This window comes from Tachysurus fulvidraco, chromosome 22 (genome assembly GCF_022655615.1).
Source record: "Tachysurus fulvidraco isolate hzauxx_2018 chromosome 22, HZAU_PFXX_2.0, whole genome shotgun sequence".
Lineage (NCBI taxonomy): Eukaryota > Metazoa > Chordata > Actinopteri > Siluriformes > Bagridae > Tachysurus > Tachysurus fulvidraco.
The window spans coordinates 5,454,953-5,479,500 of NC_062539.1; the positions used below are offsets into that span (position 1 = coordinate 5,454,953).

Genomic DNA, 24,548 nt, shown 5'->3' on the forward strand with positions numbered 1-24,548 from the left:
CACTGAGACAGCTCTAAAGTGCGGCTATTACCTCTCCAGGCCGCTTACACCAACTTAGTGCACTTAAGTTCACTGCTAGAGATTATACTGGACAATGATAAATGTTTTGTTTGGCCAAACATTTTTTTTTTTAATATTTAGATTTATACTGTAATAATATTTACCCAAACATCAGCATCTTACATCATTGCTGACACTACAATTAGGCCTGGATGCTGCCTAAAATAGCCTTTGCACCTGCAAATAATTCAATAATTTTCCGGGTAAATCGTGTTGAACTGACACCAATACAGTTGTGTTACATATTCACAAACACTTAACAACATTATAGAACAGTGCCACAGAAATATATGTGGTGTCGGGTTTACCTTGGTTGTCCGCTTTGCCAAATCCTGTCCGTTTTTGCACTGCGCTCTCACTCCTTTCTCTGCTCCCAACTTTCTGACCTACACGATTGCTCCTCACCCCGGGTCAGAAAACATCATTAATCAGTGTCAGTCGATATATTGATCTGAATTATCGATGACCACGGAAAGCGAGAGCGCGTTCCTCGCGCCAAACAGGCCAAGCTTTCACACTCTTGCCGTTTAAGACACATTTCAGCATTTCTCCAAAAAGAAATATCAGGCTACGGAAAAGGATATTTCGTGGCTCCGATTTTAATTGCCAAATAAATGAATGAACGATCCGTTGTTAAATTCAGAATGTCATATTTGGTCTGTATATATGCCCTTTAATGATGTTTATCAAGAACATACGTACAGTACAGTGAAATAATTATTACAGTTTTAATGCATCCAATATTAATGTTCCTCACTGTTGAATTGGCCTGTATGGTATATAACCTACTAGACATAGGTGTAGGAATATGTATAGCCTAAGAGTTAGCTCAAAATTAGTTTGATTCATCAATAACAATTTTGCTGTCTTTCATATTCAGTATTATATGCATTTGGGCAGAATACTCACATTTTCGAAATTTCTGTGGGAAATATACTAAATTCATATATTTATGCACAAACGTGTGATATTTTAGGCAAAATATATTGACCGTGACAATACCTTTAAACAGAAAGTGAGAAGATTCACCAGATGCTGGTGCAGAACGCATATACATACAAATAATGCGATCGTTCACTGGATTGGTGGAAAAGGCGCGACTTCAGGACCACAGACAGCGTGCGCGTGACCGCGAGATTTACCGCGCTCGCGCTCGGACGCGGACACAGCGCCCAGCTCCAGTCTCTCGGTAGAAGCGCTGTTGCACAGTGAATGAGCCGCACGCGTACATCGTCCACTCCACATACACACGCGCGCGCGCGCATACACACAGACGCACAGACACATAGACACACACAGTGACCCTGCTGAAAGAGTGAAGGCGGCGAAGAAGGAGAGCGAGTGTTTACAGCATCATGCTCGACTGACTGATCGTCGACGCTCCGAAATCAATGGATTGGTTTTGAAATCGTTTTCCTGAAAAGAAGAAGTAGTAGAAGAAGAAGAAAACAAAAGAAGAAATCTGCTTCTGTGGGAGGTTTGTGGAGAGAGCGCGCTGTGCGGAGAGCGAGTGACAGAGCAAGAAAGGGAAAGAGAGAGATAGAGAGGGAGGGAGGGAGGCAGAAAGACAGTGTTTCCTCAATATGGAACTTACAATGGAGAACATCGGCAACATGCATGGCGTCTCGCACTCACAAGCGGGAGAATTGATGAACGCGTCGCACGGGAGACCGTCATCATCAGCGTCCCACCGGAACCTGGTGTCGCACGGGCGCTCAGCGATGGTCTCCAGCATGGCTTCTATTCTGGAGGGCACCGCCGGCGAGTACCGGCCAGAACCAGCACTATCGGGCCACCTGCACCCAGCGATGAGCATGTGTGAGTCAGGCATGAGCCTGTCCAACACTTACACGACACTCACTCCGCTCCAGCATCTTCCTCCGATCTCGACCGTGTCAGACAAGTTTCACCACCCGCACCCGCACGCGCACCATCACGCCGCGCACCAGCGTCTCGCCACGGGCAACGTGAGTGGAAGCTTCACGCTCATGCGAGATGACCGCGGCCTGGCCTCCGTCAGCAACCTGTACGGACACTATCCTAAAGACATGTCCGCTATAGCGCCGCCCTTGTCGCCGCTGTCCAACGGGCTCGGATCTCTGCACAACTCTCAGCAGGCTCTGTCCGCGTACGGGCCGAGCGCGCACCTCACCAACGACAAGATGCTCTCCGGTGGCTTCGATTCGCATGCGGCGATGCTTTCGCGTAGCGAGGAACACATAGCCCGCAGCCTGGGGGGCCACGGACACGGCATGATCTCCAACCTGAACGGTATGCACCCCCACGGACACCTGCACTCGCAGGCCAACGGATCCATGTTGAGCGAGCGCGAGAGGCACGCGGCCGCAGGCGGGCACGGCGTTGGCGGGAACGGTGGTGGCTCGGGCCAAGTGGAGGAGATCAACACGAAGGAAGTGGCTCAGCGCATCACGGCCGAGTTGAAGCGCTACAGCATCCCGCAGGCCATTTTCGCGCAGAGGATCTTGTGCCGATCGCAGGGCACCCTGTCGGACCTGCTGCGCAACCCGAAGCCCTGGAGTAAACTGAAATCCGGGCGCGAGACCTTCCGGAGGATGTGGAAGTGGTTACAGGAGCCCGAGTTTCAGAGGATGTCCGCGCTCAGGTTGGCCGGTGAGTGCGCGCTCACGTTTGTAAGTTTTGCAATTGTTTAATGACCACATTGTTAAAACGCCGAATGTGACAGAAATAATGTCACGATAGCATACCACGATAGCATATCTGCAGCGTTGCCAGATTATATCTCCTTCAAATTCTATACATGACATGTCAAATGTAAATTTAGAATTAAAAGGAACAAAAAATAGAATACCTTTTTTTCCCCAATCCAGTAGCTTTTCAGTTTAGCTAAAAAACTCACAAATCTGGCAACACTACATATCTGCTCACCATGTCACCGCTTATCTTATTTACATCCTCCAGTCCAGTGAATTCCGTATGTTATGTTTACACTTTAATCTTCAAGAGAGACAAGTGTTTACAACAAAACACGTTTTTTAAGCTATTAAATTCCAAAGAATTTATTAATTGTGGTAATACAAGTGAGCAAATTATTCAGGGTTTACTATATATACAGTATATATTCCTGTATTGATGTTCTATACTGTATAAGGCCGACAATAGGATATAGTGAGCCTATGTGTGTTTACTTGTTAAAACCTTCACTTGCTAAATGCTGATTAAATAAATTTCAGCACTTTTAAAAATCCCCAAAACAAACAAAAATAATAGGAAAAAGACAAAGACCACACATAAAGTAAAATTCCCAGTGTTGAATGACCACGTAGGTTTTCTGTGTTCACTTCAGCTGGACACACACAATAACGACTATTAGAATTCTATGCAACCGTTTGAGTTAATCTAACACTCAGGCGTTAATTCAGTGCTTAAGATTTTGCTGAGTGTGTAATTAAGCAGTTGCACATGACTGAGGCCTATTCGCGCTTTTTAAAGATTTAACACAGAAAAAGAGAAGCTCTGAATGAGTGCTAAACTGGATGGCCATCAGACATTTAAGAAACGATTTCCTGTCAGCGACTTGATGAGTGTGTACAGACCGCTCTCTCCCACAACAGATGGGGGATACTCTCTCTCTCTCTCTCTCTCTCTCTCTCTCTCTCTCTCTCTCTCTCTCTCTCTCTCTCTCTCTCTCTCTCTCTCTCTCTCTTTCTCTCTCCGAGGCCGTGCACAGTGGGCTTTCCTGCAAAGGTCACTTTTTGTGTTTTCGGCCATGTTAAACCGCATGCACCCCTTTCCAGTCAACCGGAAACGAACCCTCGTGAGGTCCTGTGTACAGTAAACTCCTTCACTTTATTAAGGGCCCTGAGCCACGCGTATCTCTCGATGTGTGCTTTCCTAAAAAGAGAGTGATTTCAAATGTAGCTATTGTTCTATCGTTATTATTAGAATAGTCAATATCTGGTCGTCAGATTATTGCATCTATTTACGTATTTACGTAAGACTATTTATTATAATCTCATTTATTGTCATTTGTTCTTTCTCTGCTCTCTCTGAGCTTTTCTTTTTGGTTATGCTACAAGGCATAGCGCTTATAATGTTAACATGCGTAATTTCTCAAAATGGAATATAATCCCAATATTAAAAGTCAGCTTCTTCTTCTTTATTTCTTCGTTTTTGAAACTATATTATCTATCTATCTATCTATCTATCTATCTATCTATCTATCTATCTATCTATCTATCTATCTATCTATCTATCTATCTATCTATCTATCTATCTATCTATCTATCTATCTATCTGTCTGTCTGTTTGTTTGTTTGTTTATTTATTTGTTTGTTTGTTTATTCAAGGAATAAGCAGTATATGCCTCATTTTGCTAATTCCTCCTTCCTCCTTTGTGATTTTCTTCTTATTAATAAAACACATTTACTTCAGAGTTCTTGAACGACCAGTGATTAGCTGTGTTTAAATGATGCATAAGCGCAGGATATCATGAAGCACCAGCTGACCTCCGATTATTTATTTCTCCCCTTTTACGCATGAAAGTTTTTGTTTTCTAACCCCAAATATTCTGCCAATGTTAGTGCATCCTATAGAGACAAAATAAACATCCCACCTCAGGCCTTTTGAGTGTTCGCCTCACGTTGGGATCCAGCGTGACCTCCAGCCGATCAGAGCCGCGTCCCTTTAAATGGAGCGCACAAATCAATACTCGATTGTGAAGTGGAAGAACAGATATAACCGCACTGCTGCTCTCCGGATCTAATTTAGTTTGCTATGGTTTTAACGCTTTCCTATTAAATCGTGACACGCTCATTTATGTATTTTATGACAAATGCTGGGATTTGGATTTTACTGCGCAGGGGCTGCCATTTTGACTTTTGCCGTACTTCAGTAAATCAAGCTATTATGCTATATATTAATATTAAACTACAATTTAACTAAAAAAAAATGATGTTTGCAGCTAGCCTGTGCCATATGACTCCAGAGACTAATAAGTGGAATTATACAAACTCAGACCTTTCCTTATGGAATCCTCAGGGGTATCTTTCACCTGAACAGGCACCTTTAAAGCTTAGCCCTAAAACGAATTACAGTCAATTTATACATCTAAAATCATTTTTATGGTAACGTAAAAATGGTACAAATGGTAGAAGTATGAAAGATACCCTTTAATCTTGCTGTGAAGATATTTTTCATATAGGCTTGGGAAGCCTAAAAAGTAAAAAGTAAAAAGTAGTGAATACAGGTTAATAAGATAAAGTTATAAACATAGTTTTGTTAAAACTAAATCTCAAAACGAAAAAAGGTTGATAGAGATGCCGTGCCATGAAACCATACGGAAATATTGCTTTCCAATAGGGCTATGGGAAATTCAATGACCGCTTAGATATCTCTACATCCATTTATCGGTCAAACAATGAATTCTGCAACTGCTAGAGAGTTAAAGCAAGCAAAACAATGTAAATGAGAAATATAAGAATTTGAATCAATGTTTGATACAATAAAAGTATACAATAAATTCAAAAAGCACTCCAAATTATGTCTATTTTTACAAGGTCACATTTGTCAGTGCCAGTGTGATTATGAAATAGCATAAGTAGGCAGAAAAGGTATGTAATAGCTTTTAAAATGCATGCCTCCACAGCCAATGTAGCTGAAATCCCATCTGTTTTACATCCCACTATTCCATCCACAGATGCATATTCATCTGACATTCTCTACTGAAATCAACTCGGAGTTATTAATCTACAATGCATGCTGTGGTGAAATACTTCACTCTATAGAGTTAGGGTTATAATATCAAATTTATTATGATCCCAATCGATGCAAGATTGGAATCTCTTTCTCTTAGGCTTGTGGAGGCGGTATGGATTGCCCATTCCTGGACCCTTGAGACAGGGTCTCGTGGTTAGGGAGGGCAGCATTAGTGACCTGCACGTGGACACACGTCCAATCTGGGCGCGTTTGAATGCCTAATGGATAGGGATGATTAATTGCTTCTCAGCACAGTCAAGACACACTCTCTCTTTCTTTCCCTCTCATCCATAATGATTAAATTATTCATTAACAGAAATAACAGATGTTTTAAGACCTAGGGAGAAATAATTGTTAAAGTATAGCAATCAAAGTAAAAAAAAAAAAAATTAGTTACAGTTTTGTGGATCTGATGCACTTTTGTGATGGACGTGATTGGATCTGATCTTATTTCTTGTAATGAAACATGCTACTGAACTATCTTCCAGTTATGGATACAAAGCTACAACCTGTGTAGTACAAATCAAGAGTGCACCAAATCAGACATCTGACTCCCTGCTGAACTTAAGATACTTCTACTAGAATTATACCTGTCTGCATGCTCTCCAGGCCACAAGTCTGAACAGGCTGAAGTGTGATGGTGTGAAATAGTAAAAGCCTGTTTGTGAAGACCCCATGCAGGATCTCAGTGGTTTGATTATAGTGTTTTATCACTCTGTGGCTTCAAGGTCGTGAAGATGACAGAAAATGACAGGGTTCGATCATCTAGGTGAGAACAAGTTAAAAAGTCGCTTGTTGTTAGGATACTTCACTTTCCAATAGTGTCTACACTATTGTTTTAAATTGGTCTAAAGTGGTCTGAATAATATTTAACATTACTTGTCATAGTGTGTAGTTAATCTTGTACAAGGTTTTTAGTGCAACCTCTTTAGTAATACTAAACTATTGCTCGTGTTTACTCACATTAGGTAAACTTTGTCTATCTGATTATGTTTTGTATAAAAGGGCCCACTAAATGAATTCATCAAGCCCTAGTTATTAGGTAAAGCATATTTGAGATCAAACTGTCAATGTGTGAGCAGTACTACAAACCCTTCAGCTTAAGCTCATGTGCTAATAGGCCCCTATTAGCTTTCATTCATTATAAGCAATGTTAGCATTATTGCATGTGTTAGCTATTCTTCTCAGAAGTCAATGTTGAAATTGCAGAAGAAAAAATAAAATGGCTTGGTAGAAAAGTACTTGGGTGAAGTCCAGCATTTCTGCACAATAAGCTATAGCTTAGAGAGATATTAGAGCTCTCCATACTCTCATAACAAGGCCTTCCTGAAGAGAGCCAACATCAAGTTGCGTGTAGGATTTAATTAAGACAGCCTCAGCACTACTTTTTGTCTTACAAGCAATTTCGCTGTAGATCAGAGAATATAATGTGAAACAGGGTTTAGGATTTGAGTCATTTAGACCGAGAACAAGGTGATGTGATAATCAGTAAACGGCCACTCGGAATCAGCAAAGCTTTCTGTATATTAAACAAATCTGGATATAATTAGACATAAGAAGATATACAGGTAAATAAATGCGGCCCTTACTTGCACACAATGTAGGAAGAAAACATTGACCTTTGTCTCAGCGTGCCCTGCATGTGTCAGGGTTTGAATGCGTATATCTGTATGCAGACATATGAATTTCTAATATAATTTCATCCCATAGTGTACTGTCTCGTTATGCAGCCTGGGGATGATTTAAAGTCAATCCAATTTAACATGCAATATCTGTGCCTTTTCTCCATGAATAACAAGCAGCAAGGTAACAGCTTTAGTGAAGCAAATACATCAAATTGCTCGTCTCAGGAAATATCATAATTAAATGTAAGTTGAATCCAAAAGTGAAAGTCAGCAGTTGGTGAGAATCGCTGGCAGTGACAGAATCAAAGACTCCATCGCTCCCGTTCTGCCCGGCCACATAGCGCCATTTAAGCTCATACTGCTCCTGCGGCTTTGTCATTCTCATATGTTTGCCTGGCTTTGCACGTATGAGAGATCAATAACATAGCTTCCCATCCCCCCTTTCTCCTCTCTTGCTTCTCTCTCTGCAGCACATCACAAAAAAATGGCCTGCCATCTATTACGAGTGCCACAGTAGCACTGAATATGATCTGTTGATTGAGTAGTTTTACTAATGCAGAAATATAACAAGAATGACACGACTGATATTGTACGATGCTGATGAAAGGTTTAGCCAGTGACACTGGACAGGCGAAATGTTCAGTAGGGAAAAATCCTGTCGAAAAAAAGAGGGCATTGAAAAGATTTCATGTCCATCCTAATCATGTGTGTATAAATATATATATATGTGTGTGTGCGATAGACAGAGCTATTAACGCAATATTTTTATATGATTCAAAGACATTCTATGATTGATAACCAAGTCTAGCATTTAAGTTTCACTTTTCTCAAAATCTGTCCATGTGATCCACTGCTTGAAAACACAAAACACACACGAAACATATTTTCATGGACATAAATGGATCATCACATATATTGGAGGCTTTGGAAATCTTCAGACATGTAATAGAAGCATTTAAATAACATCTGTGTTACAAGATTATGGAAATAAATCCATGGACATATTTTTTTTATTCTATTAATATTTTTTTTTACGGCAAAATCAAAAGCCCTGTTTCTAAAATTGTTCTTTAAATTATTGCACATTTTAAATATTCTCTCATCTGCACCTAAGCATATTATTTAGTTACTATATATTACAGCAGTTATACTATAAGGAAATGTGTACGTCTTAGTCTGGATCTTCAAGCATTTAAGTACTCATAATAGCCAAGAAACTCATCATCTAAAAGACTTAAATAGAAACAGACACCTTCCATTTGTGTAATGTATATCCAGATGTCTGTGTTTATAAGTAGAAATGCATTAAACACAAAAAGAGCCAGTCCCTGTTGGTCTAGTTTTAAAATAGCCTCATGTCAGGAGCCAGAATAAGATACAAACACACACACACACACACACACACACACACACACACACACACACACACACACACACACACACACACACACACACACACACACACACACACACACACACACACACAGCTTCTTTCAGTTCAAAAGAAAAAAAATCTGTTTGGTATCTCCTCTCATCTCCTCCAAACTGTGGAAATGAATGTAAATATGCTTCAAACTCCCCAAAACGTCGAATCGTACGCGAAGAAATGTGTGCTCGGCGAGATAAAAGCAGACGGCGGGGCACTGCGATTGATTGAGGGTGGGAGAGATTTGACTTTGTGAAAAGCAGCAGATCGAGGCGAGCTGCTGAAATGATCGATTCAGGCGTTAATAATTGATAAGCGTGAGGGGAAGGCGGGGAGGGAGGCGAGGGTTGTGGCTGCTGTAACCAAGTCAGTTCTCGGTAAGCAAAGTGGAACGTGCGGTGAATGTTTAGAGACAACATTAACGTTGCTAGAGATATATGGCAGGACAGGTCAAAATCTGAGAATCTGGGCCAAGCACTCTTGAATCGTAGGAGTATTTAGAGGGTGTGGTTGGGGGTGTGTGTGAGTGCGTGTGGAGGATGTGAATAGCCTCAGAGAGAGCATTCTCTCATTTACATGCTACACTCATTATCATTTTGTGTTCGTCAGCAAATACAGTACAGTGCCATCCAAGGTTGTAATCATTTGGTATTTGAAGGTTGGGGAGAGGCATGTATTGTGTTCAGGGTCATAGGGTGTGTGCGTTTGCATATCGAATGCATATGGATGCTCGTGTGTGATGTGCACACGGGTTTACTGTATGTCCTGAGATGTACTGTATGTCTGAGAGCAAGACAGGAGCACTCATGGGAGGCATTGTGTGTGCATGAGTGAATGTGTGTGTCTAAGTGTGTTGCTATGTTGTATTTTGAAAGTGCGTGTGTGGGCATGTGAACGCTACGTGTGTGTGTTTATGAGTGTGTATGTGATTGGGTTATAGAGTGTGCCTGTGCTATATATTGTTAAGGCTTATCTGACTTGAATCTCTGACTCTGAATCTGTATTGATTTCCTTTCCCCTGCTCTCTCTCTCCCTCCATCTCTGGGGCTCCCACCAGCAGCAGCTAGCCAAGCAGAGACACACACATACACACACGCACATACACACACACATACACACACACATACACACATAAGGAACAGCCAGCAGCAGCAACCAGTCAAGCAGGGGTCTTTGCTTACAATACTTTCCCACCAACAGATTTTTGGTTTCTACACACACACACACACACACACACACACACACACACACACACACACACACACACACACACACACACACACACACACACACACACACACACACACACACACAGAGACAGACAAAAGAGAAGATTCTATTTGAAAGATGGCAGAAAACATTCCCTCAGTTGAATACATTCAGCCACAGACATAGTGGTAAATATAATAAGGGCTTCCATTAATCATTGAACAGTCAAGTATAAATGTGTTTGCTAAGACATAAACAATATGAAATACACTTACACTCACTGAGCCTTTATTATATGTGTAGTGCTTTATTTTCCTCAATACAGAGTTTCTGTGTGATCTCAGGCATCACATCATGTAATTATTATATAATACAACTAACACGTTAACTATACAACAAGAGTTTTAAGAACAAAAATTGTTGTTCTATCTGCGTTTATTCTATAAAATAATGGGAGAATATGAATATGGAAAACCAAACTCAGTAACAACTAATAGAGGGACAAGAAGGACTGTAAGGACCAAGGACTCTTCACTTTCATAACAACTCACAGTAGTTACTGAATAATTCTTAGTTTGTTCATGAATAATATGTTAATAAGTAGTCAGTGGCCAAATGTGTACAGTAAACAGACTTTTATTCAAAACGTCTTGTTTCTCTGGAAATTTTGTGTATAATGCTCATCTACTTTTCACATTACATTATATTTAAACACCGGAGGTATTATATAATACTTCACATCAAGCTTGTGCCTGGTTCAACTTACACATTAGCACACAAGCATTAATTACTGTCTCACACGCTTCAGGATTGTGGCGTACTGGACTCAAATATACATCACTGGAATGGTACGTCTTACTTTCTTTCTATTCGTTTGTTTTTAGGATTCCTATTATCGCACTTCATCACTTAAGTGTACACTTGAGAGCAAAAACATATAGTAGACTTTGATTAATGATGTATCAATACTTCAAGAGTAAATGTGAAATTACCAAAATATATGAGTTAAACAAAAATGGCTTGATAAATTAAATACCTTACCTTGATTTTAATGAATAGACATAAACTCATTGATTTATTGACTTAGGTGTAATAACCTAGTAATAACAGAGCAAATAGGCTTCAATGACACACAGCAATTGACACACAGCAACAAAGCAAATGCTATGTAAAGTATAGGGAATATACACATATTCGCACCTAAGTCTCAGAAAGAATTTAAAGATATCATCACAGTCTGTTCAACAGAGGTGGTGGTAAAGGGCTCTAACAGTATAATGTGGGATTAATATAAGATCTGTTATAGATCTTTCACTTCTCGGCTTCCAGATCAATCCATCTGTCTATGAATGGCATTTAATTGAGCTGCTCGCGATAGATCTGGCTCGTCAGATGTTTGTCCACTGAGCAATTGATTTTGGTGAGCAGTTAGGAAACGGTGTGCACACAGAGGAACTGCCCCTGACCTGAAATATAGGAATGCTTGGTTTCTATTACACCGCTCTCTAAAGGCCAAACTTACTGTGTAATGTTCCCACACTGTCTCTTATCCAATTAGTGTGGAGATGTTAAGAAGAGGCCTTTCTCCTTAGATACGCCGAATAGGTGCCAGGCCTTACATCTCAGTTGCATCGAACTGAGCATTGAGGAAATGTGGAAGTTGATCATATTACAGAAAAGGAGAACTGTAGTGTATTCGCTTATAGTCAGAGAGTTTTAACTAGAAAAGCATGAATCAAATGGTTAAATCACTGCAAATGTATTGGGTTTATACATTGAAGTTTCCATCGGATGGACCTCATCATTACCAAATTCACTTTAGCATTAGGGTTAATGAATTTAAGTCTTCAAATGTAACTATTTTGCAGTTCATTGCTTTCTGTTTTGGTCATAATTTTAACCGCACCCATAAATTAAAAGGTGTCAGAAATCACTATCATTTACTAAGGCCTGAATTTTTTTAAGCAATCCAAACCTGCATTAACGGTTAATAAAGCGTTACATCATCTGCTATATGAGTTGTGTTGTTATGCACAGTGTAAGAAGCAACAACCTAGATATAATGGTTTGTTCATTACGGTTTTGTAAGTAAATTCATTTAAGTTATTTCATAGTTTGGCACTTTACAAGGCATTTTCAATGCTGTGTGTGTGTGTGAGTGTGTGTGTGTCTGTGTAAAATGTATGTATTTCTAGCAAAATAAGTTATTATTAGTATTACACCTTTATTTTCCAGCGGTCTGAGTGTTTTCATGGTGCTGTGTTTACCTAAATACTTTAAACTCACAGAAGACGAGTCAATCACAGCCCATATTAACTATAATAAAATATGCCTAACAAATATTAGCCACAGCTTCAAAATGTAATTTTATATATATATATATACACACACACACACACACAAACACACAAACATTTGTTTGCTTGTTTGTTTACTTATTTATTAGAAAATAAGTAATCTTAAGAAATCATACAATATTTAAATTACCTTATATATAATAATAAAATATAAGATATAGATATAGATTTATCCCTACATAAAGAATAATATGTTCGTATTTTATTTTATACAATTGACTATTACAAAACAAATTAAAGGTTTGAAAATATAATTGTTGTTATTGTTTTTCAATCTTTTGTTTTCACCAATAATAGTTGTAATAATGGCTTGTATATGAACAGTAATGTTATTAAACTATTGTATTCTGCTGTCATTTAAAACATACACACGTTTTTAATACTTCCTGTTTTGTGAAATCATCAGTTTCCCTTGTTTTATTCCACCGCTCTTATTTTGTCCAGTGTGCGGGTTATGAAGGATGACACGGTGCAAAATTCATCTTTTGATGGAAATGTGAGAATCGAATGGAAATAGCTTTTATTCCTGCTTGGTGTTGTATCTGAGAGGATCTGATCAATGTATTGACGAGCAAAATTGACTTAACGCTTAAATCACCCATAAAGTGGATGCAGTGCTTGGCCATGGAGACTTTCTCTAGCGTCTATCATCATTGCTGCACTTTTGGTGGAATTAAAAATTAACACATGTTCAGTAGTATTTTTACACAAATGAAACACATAACTGTGAATCATTCACAAGAACAGTGTAAAATTGCACCTTTGTAAAGTAAAGCCTTTGCTCTATTTCCCAACAAACTTTGTGTAACCTACTATTACTACTGCTCTGCAATTTAGCCAAATTTTACATTTATTATTGAAGTTACAGTGCAGTTAACTCTCTGGATAGCTTCTTTTCACCGCACCCCAAAAAACAAAAGATCGGTCCTGTGTATCGATTCTGAGCCGAGCGCTTATAGCTGCATGCTGCGGTTAGTTATTGATCGCGGCCTCGGTTCTCTCTCTCAAACCAACACTCAGAATGTGTCCCAAACTGAGAACTACACAGGCTACTACTCACTTATCTGCAAACACAACCTATAAACTGCTGTTCGGGGTTGGTTTACTTGGTACAGCATTCAAACCACATCAACACTGTCAATAAATAGAGTAAAAGACCACTCAAACTGTACTTATGCTTATAGATGGGGTCTCTGTACCTTTAATATGCAGTATTTCACATGGAAATTTTATATATGGTACATTAATGGACTGCAATGCCATTTTAGAGTAAATATTTAATGGTGAAATACACTATATAATGAATCAATCAATCCCAGAGTAAAAACTATGAAAAACACAAAATAGATATGGTTATTACAGAATAATATGATTTGTTTGTATTTTAGTTTTTTAAAAAAGAAAGTAAAACTTTAAAAGGTACGATATATGCACTTTTTAAGGTTAAAGATTCTATACATAATAAAAGGAGATACGATATACCATTCCATATTGTACAGTTTTTCTGAGATTATACCTCTAACCCTCTAAAGATTTCGGTTTTCCTTGTTTTACATCTACTCAAGTATCTTTTTAAATAAATAATAATAATAATAATAATAATAATAATAATAATAATAATAATAATAATAATAATAATAATAATAATAATAATAATAAAACACTTAACACCCTTATTTATTTTCTCAGTTTTTTTTCTCATGGTTTCTATATAGGCGAAACCATATGCGACCGGATATGCAGAATATAGTAGGCGTGTGGCTTCGGGGTGCATTAAATACACTACAAAGTAATTACTCTAGAGAACGATTGGTGTACTATTTTAAAAAAAAAAAAGTAAAAAAAAAAAAAGCGTCCTGACCTCGCATTTAAATACCTACACATTTGAAGTATGATGGAAAACGAGGATGAATTTCGTTCTATTTCACAGCCCTACACTAAACTGGTGAAAAAGAAAGCTGGTGACCCAAAAATATTTGTACACAAATATTTGTACAAATAAAGCTATGAAAATGGTTAAGAATTTGTAAGTGGGTGACTTAAAACGCACAGACTAGAAAGACATTGATTAGATTATTATAACCAACTCTAACTAACTAACTAACTAACTAACTAACTAACTAAATAAATAAATAAATAAATAAATAAATAAAAGGAAATTAAAAAAAATTCTAAACTTTATACTGCCCAATAATTCACTCTTTTATAGCATTTATTTATTTGTATTTAATAAATTAAATAATGTAACCTGTTTAATAATTTAAAATAATGTAACCTGTAACATCAAGGAAATTAGAATGATAGGAAATTAGAGAAATGTAAGCTTGTGCTAATATCTTAGCACAGTGCATTGTCCAAGACTCACAGCTGCCAGGTTCTCAGAATACTACTCATAAACAATATTGAGTTGGTCTAAGCCCTGTTCAGAGCACATCATCTGAGCTGTTGGCAGGGAAAGCAGCTATCTCTGTTTACCTTATAAAGTTCAATACACGAAAAATGCTATTACAGCAATCAAATAGCCTAAAAGTACAGCACAGTATTCAAGGGAACAGAATAAAATATTGCTTTCGGCTACAACCATAGAGAACTCCATCCATCTTAGTGATAACATACCAATAAGTGTGATTACCACTGGATTACGAAACTAAACAGTTTCGGGCAATTAAAATGTAGTTTGCAAACAGGCAAGAACAAAGTAGGCTTTCATTTGTGAATGTCTCCGGAAAGCATTCTGGGCTTCACACCCACACCCACACACACACACACACACACACACACACACACACACACACACACACACACACACACACACACACACACACACACACACACACACACACACACACACACACACACACACACACGGCGAGATGCCAACAGATTTATATTATTATATCCCCTTCTCAAGTGAATTCACTTTTCATATGAATATCATTTCATATTATAGAAATGTAATTCCTGCACGTTTATAAATCTTTTTATGTGCTTGATTTGTCAGATTTTTCATCAGAATCGTAACAAAATTATTTATTATATAATTATTATATATATTATTATTATTTATTCTCGGGCAAAGATGTAGTAAATAAATGGACTAAATAAATGTCATTTTTATTTCATTATAAAATGTAGTCACATTTACAATCTTTGTATAAAACAACAATAAGGCCATTGCTATAATAATAATAGTAATAATAATAATAATAATAATAATAATAATAACAATAATAATACATTATTATTGTTGTTGTTATTATTGTTATTATTATTAATATTATTATTATTAATTGTTATATTGCTATGCTGTGATTTTGAATTTTCTCTGCCAGAGCAAGTAGTCTCCTTAAAACACACACACACACACACACACACACACACACACACACACACACACACACACACACACACACACACACACACACACACACACACACACACACACACACGAAATTATTTATATATTCATTTATCTGTTTGTTTGTTTTGAATATCCTGCGTGAACTTATAGACTTTAGTAAACGCCCATATATTTAGAGAAAAATGGACATAAGGGAAGACAAATAAGCACATTTGTTCGTACTGTGGAAAACGCCTGAAAGTAAATGACTGGTTAAGGAAAACAGACATTATGTATTAAATTATCAGTATATTAGTGCCAACACTCGCTCATTACATTATAGAGTATTGAGTCAGTAGAGTCGGAGCCAGAGAAAGCTTGGCATGGCCTCGGGTGGGTGAAGACTGAATTAAAGAAATGCCCCATGAAATGGTCTTAAAGCGCAGCTCAATCGATATTAACGGACTATCGCTTCGTAAGAAAACTCGAACCGTCGACCGGAACGGATTTGCGCGTGGGCCACATATCCATACCTACCACTGCATAGAAATCCAGAACATTCTTACACTCTCTGTTGCATAAGAATAGCTATAGATATTGAATCTAATAGATATTGAATCTAATGCTTGGTTCACGCCTGGAGCAGTAAACAAACTTTCATTTTGAGCCCCACCTCCTTATTGATTACCAATCATTTGATTCTGATTGTTTATTTCTTTCTTATTATTTAGCTCCACTTGGATTAAATCCATTACTTTGCTGCCAGCTTTGATAAAAAAAAAAACGTTTTGCCGTTTTATTATTACTGAAAACGTAGTAAAGTTGATCCGTTTCACCTCTGAAATCCCACAATGCATTGTAGCGTATAGCGTGCATTGTGCGTCCAAATGACGTACCTGAGCAACCATAATGCAGTTTGCTGCTGCTGTTGTTGTTGTTGTTGTTGTTGTTGTTGTTGTTGTTGTTGTTGTTGTTGTTTAGGACGCCACTCTGACAGAAGTGAACAAGAGAACCTGAGTTTCATCAGTTGCATCTGGCTATTGCTTTTTCAATAGATGAAACATAATAACGAATAAACAAACAAATGTATATTAGATTATACATATACATTCTAAGAGGGCTGTGCATATTTTTTAGGCCTTCTCTATAACTGAGGAAGCTCGTTTTGTACAGATAGCAGACACCTAGGATATTTTGCATTGTTTCTTTATTTGAATGCAATCTGACAAAAAGAAAACACATTCTAAGGAACTTTAGGAGTGTTTATAGAGAGAGAATGACGTCATGCAGCTTGGACTGCATTGTTAAACGTCTGCATGCATCTCTAGAGAAATTCTTTATCACAGAATTGTAAAACAAATTACTGCTAATGTTTCTAGGACTTAACGTTTAAAAAGCTTTTAAAAAATAATTATTTTCCAAATACAAGCTACATTTCTTCGGCTCCTAGCCATTAACACAACTAGGCTGTAATATATTATGGCCTGTGTGATTTCCAGTGTTTATTTACAAATAAGAGGAAACCAATGAGAGCTTATAAATGTGGCTGATATCAAAATCAGGCTACAACATTTAGGCCTAGAAGGTTGAAGAAAAAGAAAGGGTTGGAACACTGATATTTAATGACTAATGTATTATTAATAATGACTTTAAATTTAATAGTAATCTGTAAATAACAAATTATGATGTACAGTAGCAACACGTTGTTTGTATTTATTTTATCACGTTGCTGGAGACTGAGTTTGTATGAAGCAACTGGACGGGTTATAATTTTTTTTTTTTTAATAAATAACTGCATGGTGTTGAATTAACGCGTGCTGTGTTAAATCTACAACAGTAGTGATCATCTGTGTCCATTTAAACAGGAGCACCACAGGTGTGCAGTCAATATGAGACAGTCAGTCCACTTTACACGTCCATTTATTAAGACAGTATGCGGTAGTTTTGAATGCACTGTATAGCACTGCAGAGCTTTTGCGGTAATTATGCATTGTGTAAATTAAGCAGGCAACTGCAACGCACCCGTTGAAAGCTGTGTGACTCTGGAGAATAGACTAGGTTATGCGTGAAATTGGACTATGGGGAGAATTTTATTGACAGGTACGCCTGTTATTTTGCATCAGTCTGCACATCATAGCCTACATCCATATTGGTCTTTATTCTACACTTAGCCATGAAACGGCCTCGTGGTGATCTTTTTTGTAAAAGAAAAATGGAAAAAAGGAAAAATAAAATGAAAGGCTATATGAAATGAAAGCCTGCACATCTGGATGTGGACTCGAGTTGCCGATTACGGCAGTATGTGTCCTCGGTGTTTTGAACACGTTGGATGGATTTTTTTTTCCTTTATGGAATTCACGACTATAGCTTCAGTTCTAATGTGTGAGGCAGAAATGCGCGTCTTTGCTTCTTTCAGTCTGCGCGCGGCTGTGGCCCTAAAAGCTGCAATGATCGATTTTCCCCCGTTTTCTCCTGCGCACGTGGTCCAGCAATCAGGGCCCCCTTCCCGCGCGATCGACCCGTATTGATCCCCCCGAGCCCAGCGCGCGCCCGCTCACGGTGAGGCGCGAGAACCGCACCGGAACGACTGACATCAAGAGGCAGAACGTGGGAACGAGCGAGAAGGTGCTAGTCTCGCGCTCAATAGCAAAAAGAACAGACAGAAAAATAGGTCGTACTTTTGATAGATTATGCATTTTGGGTAGAATTTGTAGGTGTGTAAGTTTGCAAAAATGAAAACATGAAATGCTTATTAAATATGTATGTGCATGCTAAGCTGTTAATTGCGTTAAAATTGAATAAACGTAGCTGAGCAAGCCTATGAATGTGTGGATGCAAATAAATGCTGTTTGTAATTTGATGTGCCTTTGAAGTGCATGCTGCAGAATTATACATCCTACAAACAAGAAGACAAATGCTATGTAGATGCACGAACCAAGTGTCTTGGAGTTTAGTAAATGAATGCTTGATGTACTGTTTTAATAACCGATGCATTTTTTCTGTCTGTAGTGCAGGTGGTTTAAGTATGCATTCCTGTGTGTACATGTGTTCCTGTGTGCGCGCGCGCGTGTGTGAAAGTGATGTGCAGTGGTATATGAAAATGATGGATGAGTGTGCTGTTGCTTTAGATGGCAGCAGTAAACTGATTTGACTGTGTAGGAGAGATCGATCGGCTCATGGCTCTCTGTAATTAGACATACAGCGCTAGGGCCTGGCTTTTCCACTCTCAGCACAATCTCACTGGGGGAACCCTCGCCGCAACACACACACACACACACACACACACACACACACACACACACACACACACACACACACACACACACACACACACACACACACACACACACACACACACACACACACACACACACACACACACACACACACACACACAGAATAAGAGGAAGCAAGAGACAGACAGACAGACAGACAGAAGGAAGAGAGCGTGCACGGGTAAGGGTGATGGATGCTTTCGAGAAAGAGATGAAAGTATACACCGAGCAAACTCGACGATCCTGTCAATACCATGCATGCACATTTTTAAATAATAATGCATGCAAAGCCACGCGCCGAGTTAGGAAAAAAAACCTAGCACATAAAACACAAATAAATAGCAAGTGCATTAAATGTTGCATTTGTACCTTTAATTGGCACTATACAAAACATGTATAAAATAATTTGGCTGTGTAGACAAATAACAGCGCCGTTAAAAAGCAAATGATCACAGTTTATTGCCATCTTCCACACATTACTCCTGGTTAATAAAGAGTCCTGTTGCCATATTGTCGGTCTCATCTGTAGAGTTAGAGAGGCTAAAAGGAAGCACTAGCTTACATATGAATGTAATTCCTCTGAATGAGTCCAAACAGCTTGCAGTAGGATAGTGGATTTTGCTCGAGGGTTCTCTGATATAAGTCCCCGAGGATGACAGCTTCCTATTAAACCTGTTCGCACACACACAGATACACATTTACATTTTACTCTCCATGCTTCAGGCAATCACCTCCGACGGAAAAAATCGAACATTAAAGGACTACTGAACTCAAAAACGGGATTTTAAAATGTGGATGGCTGTCTATATATAAAGAAAACAAAGAGAATAAAATATTTTCAGTTTTTTCCTTAAAAAAAATAGAAAGCGTAAAGGAGTGAGCTCAGGTTGTGATGTCACAAAGATGATGATGATGATGATGATGATGATGAGGATGATGTGGGATATGATGTGAAATACCAGTCCTAGATAATATTAGCAATAAACAACATATTTGTGATTATTACAGTGTATTTTTACAGATGTTAGCAGAATTGTCTTTACTCTTTACTATAGAGTATGGTGCTACTTGAAAATGGATTTTTAAATGAAGAATTCTATGAAATATTTTACTTCAAAGAAGGTTCACAAATGATATAACTAGGCCAAACCCACCAGGTCCTATAAAAAAATGTGCAGAAAAATGCATATCCCCCCTCCCCAACAAACAAACAAACAAACAAACAAACAAATAAATAATTAAATCACCAAAATATTTTAAATACTTAAAAACCCAAAGACATTTCCAACCAGCAATCAAATATTACTGTAATATTAAATCAACCCCAAACCTATACTTTTCTTAGAAATACAGGTACCCAACTGTACATTTCTTGGTTTTACTCTTTTGTATGTAACTTTTACCTGAAAAAAATGCATGTGGTGTATCTATAAAGACATATCAGTGTTTCTTAAGGTCCTGGAATAAAGATACAATATAAAGGTTCAAGAGTGTGCATATAGATTTGCTTTAAATGTTTTAAGGGCTACTTTGTCAAATTAACCTCTGATTCCACCTGCCTTCACTGCAGCATGGTTTCTATTTCATTTCTCGTTCCTCATCAGCTCTATGCACATGACCACACAGCAATCTATATTTTGATTTGTGGCTTTATTGGTATTTCTATTCAGTGTGTCTGTGACTCTCTTGTTCTTTGTGTTAGCCTGCAAAAGGAAGGAGCAGGAGCAGCACAAAGACCGCAACCTGGCGCCCAAAAAACAGCGGCTGGTCTTCACCGACCTGCAGCGCCGCACGCTCATTGCCATCTTCAAGGAGAACAAGCGGCCCAGCAAAGAGATGCAGCTCACCATTTCGCAACAGCTCGGACTGGAGCTCTCAACCGTGAGCAACTTCTTCATGAATGCCCGCCGTCGCTGCGTCGACCGCTGGCACGAAGAACCCAGCACCAGCCCTGGGCAGCCCGGCACCTCAGCCACCACCTTCTCCAAGGCTTGAACGTCCATCTAAACTCATACACTGAAACCTGCTTGGCTGGGCATGGCTGATACTGGATGCCCTGGTTGTTGGACACCAGACGCCCGTGATTGGTGATAGGAGTGTCTGCGGGCTCTGTCTTTTAGCCTGTGTGTTTTTATTTTAGAATCTAAAATTCACTTTAGGATGCAATGAATGGAAGTTATTTTCAATGACATTTCTCATTTTCATGTCATTTGTCCAAGAAGGCCAAAGGCCTGGTCTGAGGGGAGGCTTGATATTTAAGCCTCAAGCCTTCAGTTCTTTTCGCCCTTAATTTTTTTAGAGTTGCACCAGGTGAACCAGGATTTGTTTTTGTCTCTTAACTAGGTAGTAACAAATAAGGGAGAGATGGCAATAAGTGTCCTGGTGCGTGCCCCTATAGTTGTGATCAATCAGTAGTTCTGCTCAAAATCTTTAATCATATTCATTTTTTGTACAAATCTGATCTTTGATTATCAGAGTCGTGGGGACTGGCTGTGAGAATTTACACGAAAATGGAGTTTTGCGCGTTACAATCATGCCTCAGACGCGCCACTCGTCTAAATTCTCTTGCCACGTTTCCTGTCCCGATTTTCTCGATCGCGTCTCGGTTTTGTTCACTGCCAGCGTGGCGCCGTGCTCTTGCTTCAGCACAACGACAAAAGGGGATGGGGAAAGAATCAATCAGTCCTCTGAGCCGGCGCCTACAGAATCATTTTTTTTCACGCCAAGGGGCCGGGCAGAGCGGTCCACATGCACAGAGCAACGGCGCCATCTCCTGGACAACAGCCAACATCCACCTCCGAGTTTTCTTTTCCAACTCCTGCAGTCTGATAGTCTCACCTGTGTTATGGGGGCCAACCAAAGTTTCACAACGCCCAAATGCCAAATAATCTCCTTTTTTTTCGCATGAGTTTTGATATTTGTATCCAAGGGATTTTTTTTCCTCTTTGATTTACCAAAGATAAAAAAAGAAGAAACAATCATGAATCAGAGGGAGTAGGGTAGAGTTCAGCTGCTGCTTGCTTTTTTCTCTGCATGGAGGAAGGCAGTGTCTAGTGGCCAAACGTGAAGGTAAAATGTCACTGTATGATTGAGTGCCAATGACAGATGCCTTAATGATAATCACGGAAGATGGTGTGGCTCCGAGCCACTCTGTCTCCTCCCAAAAAAACCCCTCTCTTCCCTCCCTCCAGTCTCTAAAGTAACAGAGGAACCGACAAATCATGCAAGGCCGCTCATTCTCAACATGAAAATGTGTTGAATTAACGTCACAAGGTTAAAACCATACCAAAAATATGAAATGTAAATATCTTCTCTTCTTTCTTTCTGTCTTTCTTCCTTCCTTCCTTTTCCCCATCCCACTCTCCAACCTCCTTTACACCCTACATGTCTTCTTCTTTCTCTCCTTTCCTCTATAATAATGATGCGGGTATTTAGTACCATAGACACAAAGTTTCTATTAAATGTAACTCTTTGTGCTCTGTTGTGCATAAACTACAAGTGAAGAAGCACCTTGTTAATGAAGTTGCGGAACAAACAAACTCTGAGAAAGACAAACTGCCGATATCAGAGACAGAAAAAAGGGTTGTTGTGTATACCGGAACAGGACAATGTTTGTGAAAAAATGGACTCCTGAAACTGGAGCGACCTCTGAACTTCAACCTCTCTGAGATCAGATCTGTAACAGTGTCATGGCTACAGAAGGATAACTGCACGCCATCGGGCTGGATGCTGGATTACATTGAGTTCACAAGTGGCTGTCATCAACATACCTGAAATTTTCATTTTTAAAATTAGAGTGTGAATGTATTGTACGAAAAGGCCAAAGTTATATTTGTAGCATCAAACAGGAAAAGTTCACACACAAAAATCAAGATCAGTGACCAAGTCTAGAGCCAGCTAGAGCCAGAGAGGTTCAGAGGTTTTCTTTTCTTCTTCTTCTTCTTCTTCTTTCTTTTTTTCTTTTCTTTTCTTTCTTTCTTTTTCTTTTCTTTTTCTTCTTCTTCTTCTTTTTTTTCTTTTTCTTTTTAAAAAAAGCAAGGTTCTTAAACAATGTTGTTTCAAAGTCAAAATGTGAAAAAAAATCTGAACATACACACATCGTTTGTAGTGAGAACCAGTGCGGCTACCTCACAGAATAATAGTGGCACATGGGACACAGCCACTGATACCAAAGATATTTCAGCCTGCCAGTTCTACCAAACCACACTCATTATTGCTGTACTCCATTTCTCCATGTCATCACACACACACACACACACACACACACACACACACACACACACACACACACACACACACACACACACACACACACACACACACACACACAATATTAATGTAGCGACAAACAATATTTCGTTGTTATTACAATAGCACACAAACAGAATTTCTCTCATACACACACACACACACACACACACACACACACACACACACACACACACACACACACACACAATTGCATCATATTAATGTAGCGACAAACAATTTTTCTTTTTTATTACAATATAGCACACAAACAGAATCTCTCTCTCACACACACTTACACACAGAGCAGTCAGACTGCATTATGCCACGGTGAAGGAGGTGGCTCCTATGCAGTATACGTTGAGTGCCTTTTTCCTTCAACCACGGGTGGGATTGCTCTGGACACACACACACACACACACACACACACACACACACACACACACACACACACAGCATAATTCTTGTGTCCTATTAGGCCTATTAGAGGCCCCACTTTCCATTCTGATAAAGAAGCACTTTGTTTTAGTAGAAAATGTTAAACTGTATTGTTTGCTGTATTTATTTCATAATTGATTTATTTATTGACATATGTATGTGTATGTATGTATGTATTTATTTAAATGGGTGCTTTTTCTTACCATCCAAAAAGTGTTTGGATCACAGAGGAGCGATTTGCTAAGTGTGCAGTGTGATTTTGCTTCTAAGACACCAACCGAGCACACACACACACACACTCCCAATAGAGCTATTTTTGTGTGTCTTACAGTATTCCGGGAGTGTGTATATGTGTGCTGGTGGTGTTGTGATCAACTTAATCATATGCCTTTTTTTCCTAAAAAAAAAAAAAATCACAATCATAAGCATCTGGCCAAATCCCATCCGATTACTGATTAACTCTACGCCAATCACGTGTCCTTCGGCTGGTGGTACAACCTGGCAGGCATGTGTTGACAATGAAAATTCTGATATACCTCAAAAGCTTTAATGTAAAGGCTATGTAATGAAACAATAACAAGGATAGTACTGATAACTAAAGATGATGAATATTGCTAAATAATAGTTTTGGAAATATTGTGACTTGAAGCTTTATACTGTTCTGTAATCTCGTTTTTGCTTTGCCATTTATGATTTGGGTTTTATACCAGTAGCATGCTCCCTAAACTTCCACCTATTATTATTTTTTCCTTAATTTTTGTTAAAGGCAAGACTTCCTGAATGTTAGACCTGTAAATGTGTTGCAGAGTTACCTTTTCATGTCAGATAGAGCCT

At 38.8% G+C, this 24,548-nt stretch overlaps 1 protein-coding gene across 1 annotated transcript; it reads left to right on the forward strand.

Moving 5' to 3' along the window:
* Nucleotides 1-1,264: 1,264 nt before the first annotated feature.
* On the forward strand, nt 1,265-23,488 carry onecut3b (one cut homeobox 3b). Its single transcript, XM_027150823.2, has 2 exons — nt 1,265-2,691; nt 20,731-23,488. The coding sequence occupies exons 1-2, from the start codon at nt 1,644-1,646 to the stop codon at nt 21,021-21,023; spliced, it is 1,341 nt and encodes a 446-aa protein (XP_027006624.1). The 5' UTR covers nt 1,265-1,643; the 3' UTR covers nt 21,024-23,488.
* Nucleotides 23,489-24,548: the final 1,060 nt, after the last annotated feature.